A 15265-nucleotide genomic window follows, 5' to 3' on the forward strand; every position below is an offset into this window, starting at 1 on the left:
AAAAGACGTTGGGTTGAAGGTTACTCCATAGTTAGCCTACCTTGGATCGAAGAATTAAAAGAAAGCGCTCACTGGTGGGTGTCAGGCATTGGCAGTGGTGATGTATATTAATAGCGATAAAAAACACGTTGTAGCGGTGTGCTACACGCAGCGCTAAAATAAAGACACTGCAGTCAAAGGTAACTTTATTCGAACCAAACAGCCTTGCTTTAAAGCCTCCCTCAACCCCTCCCCGTGGGCGCGGATGCTCCAAAAGACACATACTCACAAACCCCCGTAGGCTATCTCCCTTAGCCGGAACGGTGGCTAATTGTGAGCCGGTTCGGATGTGCCAGGAAATGGGGTCTCCACAACGTTTTTAGATTGTACAAGATCACCATAATCTTCAAATTTCGAATTACATTTCAAAAACTAACAAACCACGGGGAGCCGCGGGTTGCCGACCCCTGACCTAGACAGCTGAGTCGCCAGTGGATATGTTGTCAACCCTGACAACAGGCCTCACTTCAGCTTGTCTTTTCTCCCACACCTTTTCCCCTTCCTTTCTGAGTCACCGAGACAGGCTTACTGCCAAAGACCTGATTGCTGCGAATTTCCTTTGCTAGGTCATTCCCCGCCATCCCCCAACCAACGGGATCCAATATACTGTTGCTGAGTGGAATGGCCACAGGGGGCTCTGCACTGCTGCCTATCCCCTTTCCCCTTCCTGATGGTCAACCCAGTCTCCTGTGTGTTGCGCCTTAGGGTAACTACCTCCTTGTATGTCCAGTCTATCACCCACTCAGCCTCCTGAATGATCCGGAGTTCACCCAGTTCCAGCTACAACTCCGTAATTTGGTCTGCTAAGAGGTGCAGCCAAATGAACTTCTTGTATTTGTACTCGCTATGGACACTGGAGGACTCCCTGCCTCCCCACAACCCACAGGAGGAGCATTCCACTCTCCTGCATGGCATCCCTACAGCTCCAATGTTAGCCCAATTCTGCTAGTCGATGCCAACCATGTTGTCCACTCAACTAGTTTCAATTTCCTATGTTCAGCCCATGTCCCTCTAAGCCGCACCCCTCCACGTACTCATCCAATCACAGCTTATGCTATTGTACATGCTTTAACCATTTCCTCTGGCAGGATGTTCCATACACTCACCATCCTGTGTGAAAATGTTGCTCCTCAGATCCCTTCAAAATCATTCTCACCTTAAACCAATGCCCCCTAGAGAGAGTGAAAGAGTGAAAACATGTGGGTCCTTGGACAGACAAAGAGAGAAAACCTGCAGCCCCTTGGAGAGAGAGGAAAGAGAGAAAGCCTATGGCCCCTGAGAAAGAAGAAAGAGAGACAACCTGTGGCCCCCAAGAGAGAGGACAGTGAAAACCTGTGGCCCCTTGGAGAGAAGAAAGAGAGAAAACTTGTGGCCTCCGAGAGAGAGGAAAGAGAGAAAGCCTATGGCCCCTGAGAGAGAGGAGAGAAAACCTGCGGCCCCTGAGAGAGAGGAAAGAGTGAAAACCTGTGGCCCCCAAGAGAGAAAAGAGTGAAAACCTGTGCCCCCCCCAGAGAAAGGAAAGAGTGAAAACCTATGGCCCCTGAGAGAGAAAAGAGAGAAAACCTGTGGCCCCTTGGAGTGAGGAAAGAGAGAAAACCTGTGGGCCCCCAGAGAGAGAAAGACTGAAAACCTGTGGCCCCTTGCAGAGAGAAAGAGAGATAAACAAACAAAAGGGCACACCAAAAATGAAATTATATGGTTTTGGAAAACATGTCCGATAATAAAACCAGAAATATAGGGTCAGGAGCTCCAAATCATATCGAGTGTTCCTTAGAGACATTCTGCCTGTAGGACAATTTAAACCTGTACCTTGCCTTTGAACTGCAGTTACTATAAAAAGACCCTTCCAGACACACACATATTCACTTGAAAATTTTAGAATGAATCACAGCAGCTGAGTGAAGGCAACTGCCTGCCAAATGACTATGTTTACATGGCACATGATAAACAGCAGCAAAGACTACATCTCCATCAACAGTTTTGTATATTTTACCTGTCTCTCCCCCACTCCTTTGACATTTCTAATAATTCACCAGGAAATGATGATTTGCAGATACTATTGCTTCTGATATTTTTATACGAATATATTCAAAGTACATATGATAACTTTAGTTAGTTTTCAATCAAATATTTTTTGCCCATGTGTTTGTGGCAATACAGAATATTTAATGCTTAAAAGACATCCCTACTTTACTGAACAAGAATAAAACACTTAAATCCACTTTCTTATCTTTTCAGTTTTGGTTATATTCAAGAAAAATAGCTTTCATATCAATTCAACGTCAAGAAACCCACTCAAATCCTGTAAACAACTTCAGCTCACAATGTTACATAATCTCTTAATTTAGCGTATAAAATGTGCATTTTGGAAAGAAGTTAAGCAGCAAGACCTCAAAGATGGCAATCTCTGGCATACCTGTCAGTGAGCATAAAAATAGGAGCAAAGGACAGAGAAATGCACAACTGGGAAGGCAATTCTCACGGGAAGGTTTGCTAGAGAGGTAGAGGGTTTAATCGGGTGATTGGGCACAGGAAGGTAGTCATGAGAGGGAGAAAAGAAATACGTGATATCAGAATATTTTTTATTAGTTTATTGATTTTTGGGATACGAGCACTAACAGCAGGGCCAGCATTTATTAAGGTGGTTTGGGGTGGTGACCTGGAGCCCAGTAAAGGTACTTTCACAGTGTTGTTGAGAAGAACTGAAATCTAGGAGTGAAGGGCCAGCAATTGCAGAATTTAATAAAACTGTAGATGCTAGAAATCTGAGCTTGTTGCCACAGGTGGCTGTGGATGCCAAGTCATTGGGTATATTTATGACAGAGGTTGATAGATTCTTGATTTGTCAGTTCATGAAGGGATATGTAGAAAAGGCAGAAGATTGGGGCTGAGAGGGAAAATAGATCAGCCAGGAAGAAATGGCGGAGCAGGCTCAATAAGCCAAATAGCCTAATTCTGCTCCTATATCTTATGGTCCTATGTCGTATCGTTAACAAAAGTGAATATGGAACATTTGGGAAGAAAAAGAGAAGAGACAGGATGAGAAAAGACTGGTTCAAAGACATGAACTGAAGAGGCATTGTGAAATAAGATAGACTGATCAGGCCCAAAAAGTTTCTTGAGAAGGCAGAAGGAATGGTTGAGTTAGTTACTTAGTACCTTACATTAGTCTCCACCAAGAGAGTCGATGCTGCCAGTGTCTAAGAAACAAAATGTGATTGAGATTCTAGATGGGTGAAGCATTGTTCACGTTTATATTCAAATTTACTGTCATCTGACTTTACATATACAACCAAACAAAACAAAGTTCCTCTGGACCATGGTGTACCCACAAAACAAGTATCACACACAGCATATAAAACAAAATATTACCACAAATAAGTTAATAAAATATAATTCAAAGTGTATGGAGTGCACAGCACAGGTAAATAGTAAACAGTTCGCCGTTCTAGTGACAAGACCTCAGTGGTAGCAGGGTATTCATTAGTTTCACAGCCTGAGAAAAGAAGCTATTACCCAGTCTGGCAGTCCTAGTTCTGATGTTTCTATACTGACTTCCAGATGGTAATGGGTCAAGGAGATTGTGGAATGGCCGATAGGAATCCTCAACAATGTTCCAGGCCCTTTGTGTACAATGCTTCAAGTAAACATCACAAATGAAGGGTAGAGAAACCCCAGTGATTCTCTCAGCAGTTTTTACTATCCTTTGCAGCTTGCATACCACACAATGATGTAGCCAAAAAGGGCACTCTCAACAGCACTCCTGTAAAAAGTTGTTGGAATGTGGTCCGACAGGCTTGTATGCCTCAATCTCCTCAGAAACTGCTCTCAGACTCTGCTGTGCCCTCTTGACTAATGTTTTGGGCCCAAGTTAGATCATCAGTTATGTGCACACGAAGGAACTTGGTGCTCTTAACTCTCCATGTCAGAGCCATTGATGTACAATGGAGAGTAGTTGCCCTGTGTCTTCCTGAAGTCCACAATCAACTGTTTTGTCGTCCACATTGAGACTCAGATTGTTATTCTCGCACCATTTGACGAGCCTCTCTAATTCCTCTCTGAATGCCGACTCACCATTACTGCTGATGAGGCTAACAACTGTAGTATCATCAACGAACTTGATGACGCGGTTTGAGCTAGATCTAGCAGTGCTGTCAATAGTCAGCAGCCCAGTGCTCAGCATCATGGAACTTGAGATGTTGCTACCAACTCAACTGACAGGGGCCTTTCTGTCAAGAAGTCCAAGATCCAGTTAGAGAGGGATGTTGAGTCCTAATGAGGATAGTTTACCACCAGCTTTTGAGGGATGATCGTGTTAAACACAGCGTTTAAGTCGATAATCAGGTGGGACTGATGGAGTGGTGGGCTGAGACTACAGCATCATCAGTGCATCTGCTTGAGGTTCTGGTTTCAGATAATGCTTCTGAACACAGCTTACATAAAGAAAGAAATACAACTAAATACTTTATTAAAAACCCTTTACTGCAAAACTTCTGCAAAAAGTGATGACCCAAAACAATGAAGAGGCGAGCTGAGGCGAGGCTGACTCGAGGGCTGAAGTGTGCAGGTGCAATACAAAGTCAGAGCGGGGTGGAGGCATGTTTAAAAGGTGGTTGTACTGAGGCTGAGACATAGTCAAAACTACATGTTTGCGAAGCGGAGCAGAGCTGGAGTGGTGAAGTTCCGGAGGAGGCCCATCCACCTAAATTGAGAGTGATGTCTGATCAACACAGGTGCCTAGCTGATCAGGAAAGGTCAGGTATGGACCAGAACATGGTGGAGGGGTCCAGGTCCAGAGGCCATCGACGCAACAGGGCCTGGGCCCTATTGCAGGGAACGACCATAATGTTTGCACAATTTAAATGCTGAGCTAGATGGAATGAAAAGGCAGGGAGCTGGGACCAGAAGTGAGGGTTGAGCCGGTTCACCATGCTGCTCCATGGCATTTGCTCTGCTCTCCGCAGTGCTGAGGCTGCGACACTGCTCCGGCTGCTCTGGGCTGTGAGCTCCGCAACAATTTGCTCTGCTGTGTGATGAACTGAGGCTGAGGATATGGGCCTGCTCCGGGCTTCGTGATTACAGACTCAGTTTCGCTCTCAACGCTGTTGCTTGCTTTTATTGGTTGCACAGTGGTTTTTTTTCCTCTCTCTGCTCATTGGGATGATTGTGGATTGACAGAGAAAGTCAGTGGGTAAAAAGGGCAAATTATATTTTTGATGAAGTAACAGAGAAAGTCTAGGAGAAAAAAAACGCAATTAATGCATTTTGTATACATAATTCAGACATAGTTTGATGAAGTGCCATGTAGTAAGCTTGTTATTATGAATGAAGATCATGGAATTAAAAAGATTACAGCAAGCAGGAAAGTGGAAGAGTGAAAGCTAGTTTTTTCAGACAGGAGAGAAAATGTACATAGCAGCTGATGCAGTGGGACAGCAGACAGTGCTGCTTTCTCACAGCTGCATGGACCCAAGTTCCATCCTGAGTTAGAGTACAGTCAGTCACAGAGCACTACAACACATAAACAGCCCTTTCGGCCCATCTCGCCCATGCTAAGCCATAGTTCTGCTTAGTCCCATTGATCTGCACCTGGATCACAGACCTCCATACCCTTCCCATCTATGTACTTAATTAAACTTCTTTTGAATGTTGCAATCGCTAAGTCTTTGCAGAGTCTGCAACTAAGTGTGCCTCCTCTGAGTGGCACAGCCTCCTCCCACATCCCACAACCATGTCAGTGGGTTAAAAGGTGAGGGACTTTGGTGCACTCTTTGGAACTGAAAAGGAAGAGGAGAGATCTGATAGAAACCTTTAAGATTACATGACAACAGATGTATATCGTGAAGGCACCCAGCGACTACATTTACCAAAACCCCAAGTAAACATGAACCTGCAGCTTCTGTGGAGAGAAGTGACCAGAGGATGTTTTAGGTCAAGACCCTTCACCCAGACTGAAAAAAAATTGAAGGGAGATTGCCAATATATTGCCAGCTTCGCTGATAAAACAATGAAGTACCAGCAGGTATAAAAATGAAGGTGATTGGCTACAGAAACACTTGAGGAGAAACATTTTTATACAGTGAGCGTGGAATACAAAGCTGGAGGGAGTAGGGGATACCCATTTAATTGAGATGTGCAATGTGAAACTCGTGAAAGAAAATAAGAAGGGATGTTGGGAGGGGCTGAGGGAATGAACCAGTTGGACTGCTGTTGCATAGGATTGAAGGACTAAGTATCCTTGTTCTGTGCTGTTAACTTTCTACAATCCATATTGTCCTTTTAGAACCAAATACTGGCTGGACAGCAAAGAGGCCTCTGCCTTTCCTTAAATTCTGGTAAAGTATAGCATGAAAACAGTCATTAAACATTCAGTGGTCCAGCATAAGAAAAGCCTCTAGAGGACTAGGCTGGGAAATACTACAGCTGCAGTGTACAAGAGTTATGGATCTGAAATTGAAGCTCCATTTCCTACAGTTCTGAATCTAAATTATTTGCCAACAAATTCAATGACCCTCTTGTACAAGTCAAAGGTGGGAAGGATGAAGCATCTTCAGGCAGTGATGAATTATGTACAGCTATGTGTCGCTTAATGTCCACGATATGTTCTGTGAAATTGGATGTAATGTGATTTGGACATTGTGCAAACACCATATTATATACTTAGCAATTTCTCCATATCCAATATAGGTCCCTCTCGCATTTTTGTGAGCCTTGTAGTTTTCAGTGAAGCCGATCCTTTAACAGCTTCAAGAATTTTTTCTTTGTTTTTCAAGATCATCGTGATTGACGAGTGTGACATGCCTAAATCCCGAGCAATAGCATTCACTGGTTTCCCACCTTCATATTGTTTAATAACCTTTTGCTTCACTTCCAAATCAATGCTTTTCCTTTGCCTCTTGCTGCTGTTATCACTAGGAGCGGTTTTGCTGCGTTTGGAAGCCAAGATGCAATTTATGGTAATACTTTCAAAAGAAAATGAAACAGAGAGATAATGCTACTAAACTCAAGAGACATGCGATACACGAGATTGGTTACATCCGCTATGTCACGTTCTCTGATCGTATATGGATGTATATGCGATTGGACATTGTCCGAATGGACGTTAAGCAGCGCACACCTGTACTTTGGAAGACACAGCAGTATGAATTGTTTACACTATAGTAATAACATTATAGACCTGCGGAAAACATAAAGAAGCACAAATAATGTGTTTAGTAGAAACTTTTAAATGTAATTAAAAACATAGATTTAAAAAGATGGGAATAATATAGATAACCGAAAATATAGCTATATACAATATCAAGAATGGTCAGGAAAAAAAAAGATGCAGATAGAAATACAGAAACAACTAACTTTTGACATTTGCAGCCTGCACTGCCAGTCAGTACAATCACAGCTGATCTTGCATATTAATACCATACTCCCATTTACTTCTTATATATCTATTGTACCCAGAAATGTATCCATTTCTGTTCTTAAAAATGCTCAGCGACTTGGCCACAACCCTCAGGGGTAGTGAGTTCTGCATCCACCAAAGTCCAGGAATCTCTACTCATTTCAGTCCAAAATCTCTTCCCCAAAATCTAAATACCATGACCACACATTCTATACATCCGAGATCCTGTATTCAATTCCGTCTGCTAAGGCAGACAACATAGCATTTCTTAACTGGTTGCTGCACCTATTTTTTGCTCTCAGTTCTTTATGTACAAGAATATACAAGTCTCTTTGCACATCATCGCTTTCCAATCTATGCCATTTAAATAATATTCTATCTTTCCATTTTTGTAATTGAAGTTAACAACTTCATATTTATTCATATCTGTCAGATCTTTCCACACTGCACTCCGTCATTTTAAGTTGCCTGAAAACCTCTTATGTTCCTCCTGTGTCCATAAATACCTCACAATTTTATGTTGTTTGCAACTTTAGAAGGACCGATCGATGTTACGGATAGCTTGAGAACCCAGTGCCAACCCACAGGGCATCAATATTAGTCACTGCCCACCACTGTAACAATCATTTCTTTCTACATACTGTTTTCTACGTGTCAAATTTTCCATCCATTCCACTACATCATGCCAATACCATGTGCATTATGTATATTAAGTTTTAGATCTGATCTTAATATGAGCTTAATAAAAGTACATATAGTAAATATCTACTGGTTTTCCATCACATATTCCAGCAATTACATCATCATAAAACTACAGTAGTTCCTTAAGGTTGCTATAGCTGGAGGTGGTAATGGGGACAAGCTCCCACTACCTATTAAATGCTCCCAATGGCATGCGCCTCAAGTAGCCTCTGACAACCAAGTCCAGCTCCTGGCCTTCCTGTGTGGCTTGGCTACTGAGCCCAGCGGAACCATTTCTACCAACAGCAGAAGGGGCAAATGTGGGTTACCGGTGCCTTAAAACCAGTCGCTTTAAGCAGATGGGACTCATCAGCCATGGTTGGCAGCTCGCCATGAAGGGAAACTCCAATTTCAAACCTCCAGTGCATTGCGGCTATACTCACTCATGGGAAAGTTTCAGGAGTAAACCCCAGGGGAAAAATCCAGAGCTGGAACCCTTAAGGCAGTCCTACATTGAGTTCAATGCAGACTGGCAACTCCTGCGATGCCACTGGTACAAAACTATATCGGTCTCTGCCATTCCTTTGGGTTTATCAGATGTGTGAAGTGGGGGAGCCTACTACATGGGCAACAGCTTGCTCTCCATATTGTACTGCCCAGGCCTGTGTATCTAGACAGCTAGGATGCAATATCCATGGTTAACTCTGACTGACGGAGGCCTCAGACTCAGAAAACTACAGTAAGGTTTGCAAACAAGAGAAAATCTGCAGATGCTGGAAATCCGAGCTACACACACAAAATGCTGGAGAAACTCAGCAGGCCAGGCAGCATCTATGGAAAAAAGTACAGTCGATATCTTGGGCTGAAACCACTTTTTTTCCAGAAATTCACATACTTTAAGAGTCGTGTTACCTCACCATTTCTAATAACCTTCAGCATTTTCCCCACTTCTCAGGTTTGGCTGTCCATCTGTAATATTAGCACAGATTTTCTCTCTCCAGCAACAGTGGCATGATCAACCAGTCATTTTCAGAATTTTCTTTGTGTGTTTGGGTCTGAGTAACAGCTGAAACCTGTATCAAAGTTTTTACACATCCCTTTTTTTAAATTTTTCTTTCTAACTGCCCTCATTAATCAAACAAACAGATGATCCAGCGAACAATGAAATCACAGACAAAATGCTGGGGAAATAATGAAAGGTCTTGACCTGAAACGTCAACTGCTCATTTCTCCCTATAGATGATGCCTGACCTAGTGTGCAATGCTCTGGATTTCCAGCATTTGCAAAATCTCAGTTTCACAACAGTGACGTCAGTTCTGCAGCCCTTATTGGAGATATCCCCTTCATCCTGTTCATACAACTCCTGTCCCCAACTTCTCAGCAATTTAGAGCCAATTTATTTCCTCACTTTCCAAATTCTGAGTAAGTGTTTCCCACTTGAAATGTTCGCTTTGTTCTTTTTCAAAAAGATGCTGTTCGATATGCTGAGAGCTTTCATCATTTACTGTTTGTGTATCTAACCTTGGGCTAACTTGTCTGCACTTCCCATTTTTCATTCTCCATCCTACTCCACGTCCTTTGCCATGTTTCAAAATGCATAAATTATTTCACAATTCCAAAAATTGATCATCAATCCTTCCAGCAATTCCATAACCACCTTCAGACAGAGTCATTATGCAAAGATTTTTACTCCCTCACACTGTGGGATGGATGCAAGATTTAAATAAATTCTAAATTCTAAAATGCCAATTATCAGGCACTGGGGATTTAGTCAACTTACAGTTCCACTGATTTCTCCAGCACAACTTTCTTAATAATACTAATTAACTTTAGTCTGTCACCTTTCTTAAATTTTGGATCCTTACCTTTTCCATTGTTGCATATTCTGTCAGTTCTTATAAAGACCTTACTCAGTGGCCTATTCGTTAATGCACGCTTCAAAGCATCAAACACTACAGAAAGGGGGAGAGCCAGTCCCTTCTTACCATCTGAGCAGCCGGCTCCAATCATTGATTCAGAGCAAACACGGAGGACCCTTGCCAGGGTCAACCCGCGAAAAGCAGGAGGTCCCGACAACATCCCTGTGCTCAAGGAATGTGCTGATGTATTATTTTGCTTCCGACAAAAAAGCCTTGCAAAGGGTGGTTAGGGGAGCAGAGAAGGTTATTGGGGTCTCCCTACCTTCTGTCCAAGACCTCTTTCAGAGTCGATGCCTCCAGAAGACATGGTACATCATTAAAGACCCCTCACACCCTCTCCATGAACTGTTTGTTCTTCTGCCTTCAGGTAAATGTTACAGGAGCATCAAAACTAAAACCACAAGGCTACTAAACAGCTTCCTCCCACAGGCAGTCAGACTGCTATATATCTGCTCTACCTGACTCTGCTTTGGACACTTTTAACTTGCACTGGACACTTATAACTTGTTTTTAACTGACATGTGGCTGTTGTGTTTTACTATTTATTGTTATGTTTTTTATTTAGTGTTGCGTTTGTTATGTTATGATTGCACTGCTCCTGGGAAACGCTGTCTCATTCTGCCTTGCAGAGCTGATGTACAGTTACAATGACAATAAAGTTTTTGAATCTTGAATCTTTTTTTTGAAATATCTAATCATCTAATCATGTGGCACCAACGCAATGCATTAAAGCATGCAGACATGGTCAAGAAGTTCAGTTGCTGTTCAGACCCAAATATCCGAATGGAAAAGAAATGTAATCTAAGTGACTTTGACCCTGGAATGATTGTTGGCATCAGATGGGTTTGTTTGAGCATCTCAGAAACTGTTGGTCTGGGATTTCATGCACAACAGTCTCTAGAGTTTACAGAGAACGTTGTGAGAAAAAAAAATACAGTGAGCGGCAGTTCTGTGGGTGAAAGTACCTTCTCAATGAGAGGTCAGAGGAGAATGACCAGACTGGTTCAAGATGGCAGGAAGATGACAATAACTCAGATCACACACATCATGTCAAAGGTTGCAGCAGCAGAATACAACATACTCTCAGTGGCCACTTTATTAGATACAGAGGGTATGTAATAATGTGGTCACTGGGTGTATTATATAAAAGAAAATTTTTACAAAACCATGATATGAAAGCAAGCAGACTTACCCACTGGCCAAATTCAGGAGTTCCTGCTTTTCAGACACACTTGACTTTTCTTCTAATTCCCACAGCAGAACATTAACGAGGTGAGAATTCTTGATAATAATGGGCACTTCTTCAAACATATTCTCTGAAGTAATGAGGGCTTTCTTTATTCTGGTTGATAGAGACATATGGGAATTAATAAGTCTGCAAGTACTTTCTATATAAAGGGTGATTTGTCCTCAAATATCAACTGGAAAGAGCATCAAAATTACTTATTTTTATACAGTAAATGGGTCTAAAAAAATCACTTTATTACATGGATTTACAATGTGCATCACCTGTTTTAAAGCCAACTCTTGATCTGGCTACATGCTTACCTCTATTTCAAAGTATTTCAGGATTTCAGATATGCATATATTAATTAGGAACACACAGAGGTCACTCAGGTCTTTGACTATTGAACATTCAACAAAACCATAAGATATAGGAGCAGAATTAGGCCATTCAGCCCATGAAATCTGCTCCCACATTTATTCATGGCTGATCAATTTTACCTCTCAACCCCATTTTCTTTTCTTCTCCCTATAAACTTGCAGGCCCTGACTAAACAAGAACCCACAATACAACACACCTGAAGCAACAAATTCCACTGATTCACCACCCTCTGGCTAAATAAATTCCTCATCTCTGTTACAAGGAAATGTCCCTCTATTCTGAGTCTGTGCCCTCTGGTCCTAGACTCCCTCCACTATAAAATACATCCTCATCACATCCACTCTATAAAAGCCGTTCAATATTCAAAAGGTTTTAATGAAATCCCCATCATTCTTCTAAATTCGAGCAAGTACAAGCTCAGAGTCATCAAATGTTCCTCATCTGATAACCCTTTGCATCCCAGAATCATTCACATGAACTCCTCTGAACCCTCTCCAATGTTAGCACATCCTTTCTTTGATAAGGGGCCCAAAGCTGTGTCTTCTACCACCCATGCTAACCCTTCACCCTCCATAATCTCTTCACCTCACTAGTGTCAGGAAGGAGGTACAGAGGCATCAGGACTAGGATTGCCAGACTGAGTAACAGCTTCTTTCTCCCAGGGTGTAGGACCCTATCACCACTGAGGTTTCATCACTTGGACAGTTTACCTGTGCTGCACACTTGACATGCATTTTGAAACACATTTTAATAACAGTCATGGTAATATTATGTTTTATGTGCTGTGTATGAAAAAGCACTGTAGGTGCAGCACGGTTCAGAGGAAAATCGTCTCATTTGGTTGTATAGTCAGATAATGAACTATGAAGGGACAGTTCTTGTTGTCACATTACAGGAAAGAAGTGGAGTCTGGTTTCCACCGATATCAGCCTTGTACAATGAGGCGGACTCCTGGCATCATAATCTACCACATTATGATCTTACACTTTATTGTTTATTGCATTACACTCTTTCAGTAGCTTTTAAATGTTATTCTACACAGTTACCATTTTAACTTATTCTGGCCCAATGCACACTATTCAAGAGAAGTGTTTCATTATATCTTTGTATATGTGACAATTACAAAACAATATTAATATTTTAGAAAGGGCACAGAAAGGATTCAACAGAACCTCTTTTGGCGTTGGAAGCGTGGTGACGCTTGCAGGTTCTCTGAGCATGATCCTCACTGATTTGTCTCAAGCAATGCATTTCACTGTAAGTTTCAATGTACACTTGATGAGTAAAGCTAATCTTTATCATGACCCAAAATTCCATCATCGGGGCCCCTACCACCCAGGCCATGCTCTCTTCGCGCCACTGCCATCAAGAAGGTGGTACAGGACCCTCAGCACTCACACCTCCAGGTTTAGAAAGTTATTACCCCACAACAATCAGGCTCTTAAACCAGAGGTTTAACTTCACTTATCCCCCCAAACTATGGACACTTTCAAAGACTCTTCATTTCATGTTCTTTATACTTATTGCTTATTTATTATTATTACTTTTCTCTTTTGTATGTGCACAATTTGTTGTTTTTTGCACACTGGTTGTTTGTCTGTCCTGTTGGGTGCTATTTTTTTATTAATTCTATTGTGTTTCTATTGGGTAGATGAAGCTCGTCAGCCTGGGAAGGCAGTCCATCTAAGAGAGGGAAAACTTTGATTTCAAACCTCCGCTGCCTTGCAGCCATACCCACTCATGTGAAAGTCTTCAGGAGTAAACCCCAAGAGCAAATCCGGAGCTGGAGTCCCTAAGGCAGTCCGACGTTGCCTTCAACCTCGCTCTGGCAACCCCTGCGCCGACACTGGTGCTAAGCTGTATCGGCCCTTGCCCTTCCCTTGGACAACGTTGGTGTTGTGGAGAGGGGAGACTTGCTGCGTGGGCAACTGCTGGTCTTCCAAACAACCTTACTCAGGCCTGCGCCCTGGAGAGGACACAAACTTTCCAGGCGCAGATCCATGGTCTCGTGAGACTATAGAATGCCATCACGTTGTGTTTCTTGGATTTACTGAGCATGCCCGCAAGAAATCAAACCTCAGGGTTGTATATGGTGACAAAAATGTACTTTAATAATAACTGTTCTTTTGTTGTACTCTGTGTAACCTGGGATAGAGCGACCTGAATAACAAAGAAGATAATGAAGGTGATGAAAGAAAAAATGCATGGCACACATGAGGTGCCCAATTCCAAAGAGCCAGGCTAAAAAAAATAAACAAGAGGGAAGTGAAGAAGAAAACAAAACAAATAGGAAACAGTATTTGAAGAGAAAAGCACTTAATATAAAAAAGAACTCAAATGGGTTTGACAGGTAAGTAAATTAATGCTTAGTGAGAAGGGATAAGTCTAACTTTGGATAAAGTTCAAAGTAAATATATTATCTAAATGTCACCATTGAGATCCATTTTCTTTCAGGCGTTCACAGTAACACAAATACAACAGAATTAGTGAAAAACAACACACAAGGACTGGCATAAAGCAAAAGGCAATGGTTCAAAAGTATCTTTCTTAAAGTGAAATTACAATCTGCAGAATGTAGCAATAGCAGTTCAGAAGTTTTGAGCTGCCCACAAAACACTTACATATATCGCCATCGCCATCTTGAGATGACAGTAGCAGAAGGTATAGATGAAATAATACATCAATATTCTGTCTATGTTTCAGGATACTGTCAAATCTCAGTAAGAATTAGTTTGATAGCAGATGGCCTATAAATTGCTGAGGAGATGGTACAAGCAAGGCTGGCACTACTTCTTTATAAATAAATGACCTGATTTTTACAGGATGCACTCTGGGTTTGAGTGGAGAGATAGAAACATGTCTCTACAAAAGAACATGTAAAGCACTCCTTCCCTCCACTTGCATTTGGGCAAGGTATAGCTACCCCCTCCCCACCGAACAGGGTCACGCAAAGTCATGGAAGCAAGTGATGGATGGTCGTATGAGTTGCTGGTGCAGATCACAAGTCCTGCTTTTGTGACCACTGGCACCAGGCAGACAATCTCTGAGGATATTGGTAATGGTTGGGGTCACCCATCTTGTAAAGACACTGTCCAGTAGAAGGCAATGGCAAATAACTTCTGTAGAAAAACTTGCCAAGAACAATCGTGGTCGTAGAAAGACCAGACTCGCCTACATCACACTACGTGGCACATAATGAACAAATGACTCAGGGTTATGGGGGGGGGAAGATATGTGCATCTATTTTTAACTGCACCAGGTGCCAGAGGAATGGAAAATGGCAAATGCAACACCTTTATTCAAAAGTGGAAGCAAAGGCATTGCCAGGCAACTATAGCTATAGGTATTTCTTTTAAAAAAAACACAAAAATCAAAGAAAACATTAAGAAAGTGGAAAACAAATTAATAAAGTGAGCATAAATATGTTCATTTAAAATTGTGCTTAAGAAAGTAGATCGAATCCTTAATATGGTAATATAGGAGGCTGATGTAAGAAGCCAACGAATGCAATGCAATGGGTATTGTTAATATAGATTTTTTTTAATATTTGATAAAATCCAACACAAAAAGGGAAGTAATAGTGTGGGCAAAAACTATAAATAGAGATGTAGATTGTGTTAATG

General features: G+C 41.8%; 1 protein-coding gene across 1 annotated transcript in view; it reads right to left on the minus strand.

Moving 5' to 3' along the window:
* Positions 1-15265, minus strand: part of eif3hb (eukaryotic translation initiation factor 3, subunit H, b) — a 153300-nt gene that overhangs the window by 18677 nt on the left and 119358 nt on the right. Inside the window, exon 5 of the mRNA XM_059984040.1 lies at positions 11229-11378. Within this exon, the coding sequence (XP_059840023.1) occupies positions 11229-11378 (150 nt within the window). The remainder of the gene's footprint in view (positions 1-11228; positions 11379-15265) is intronic.

This window comes from Hypanus sabinus, chromosome 1, assembly GCF_030144855.1.
Source record: "Hypanus sabinus isolate sHypSab1 chromosome 1, sHypSab1.hap1, whole genome shotgun sequence".
NCBI lineage: Eukaryota > Metazoa > Chordata > Chondrichthyes > Myliobatiformes > Dasyatidae > Hypanus > Hypanus sabinus.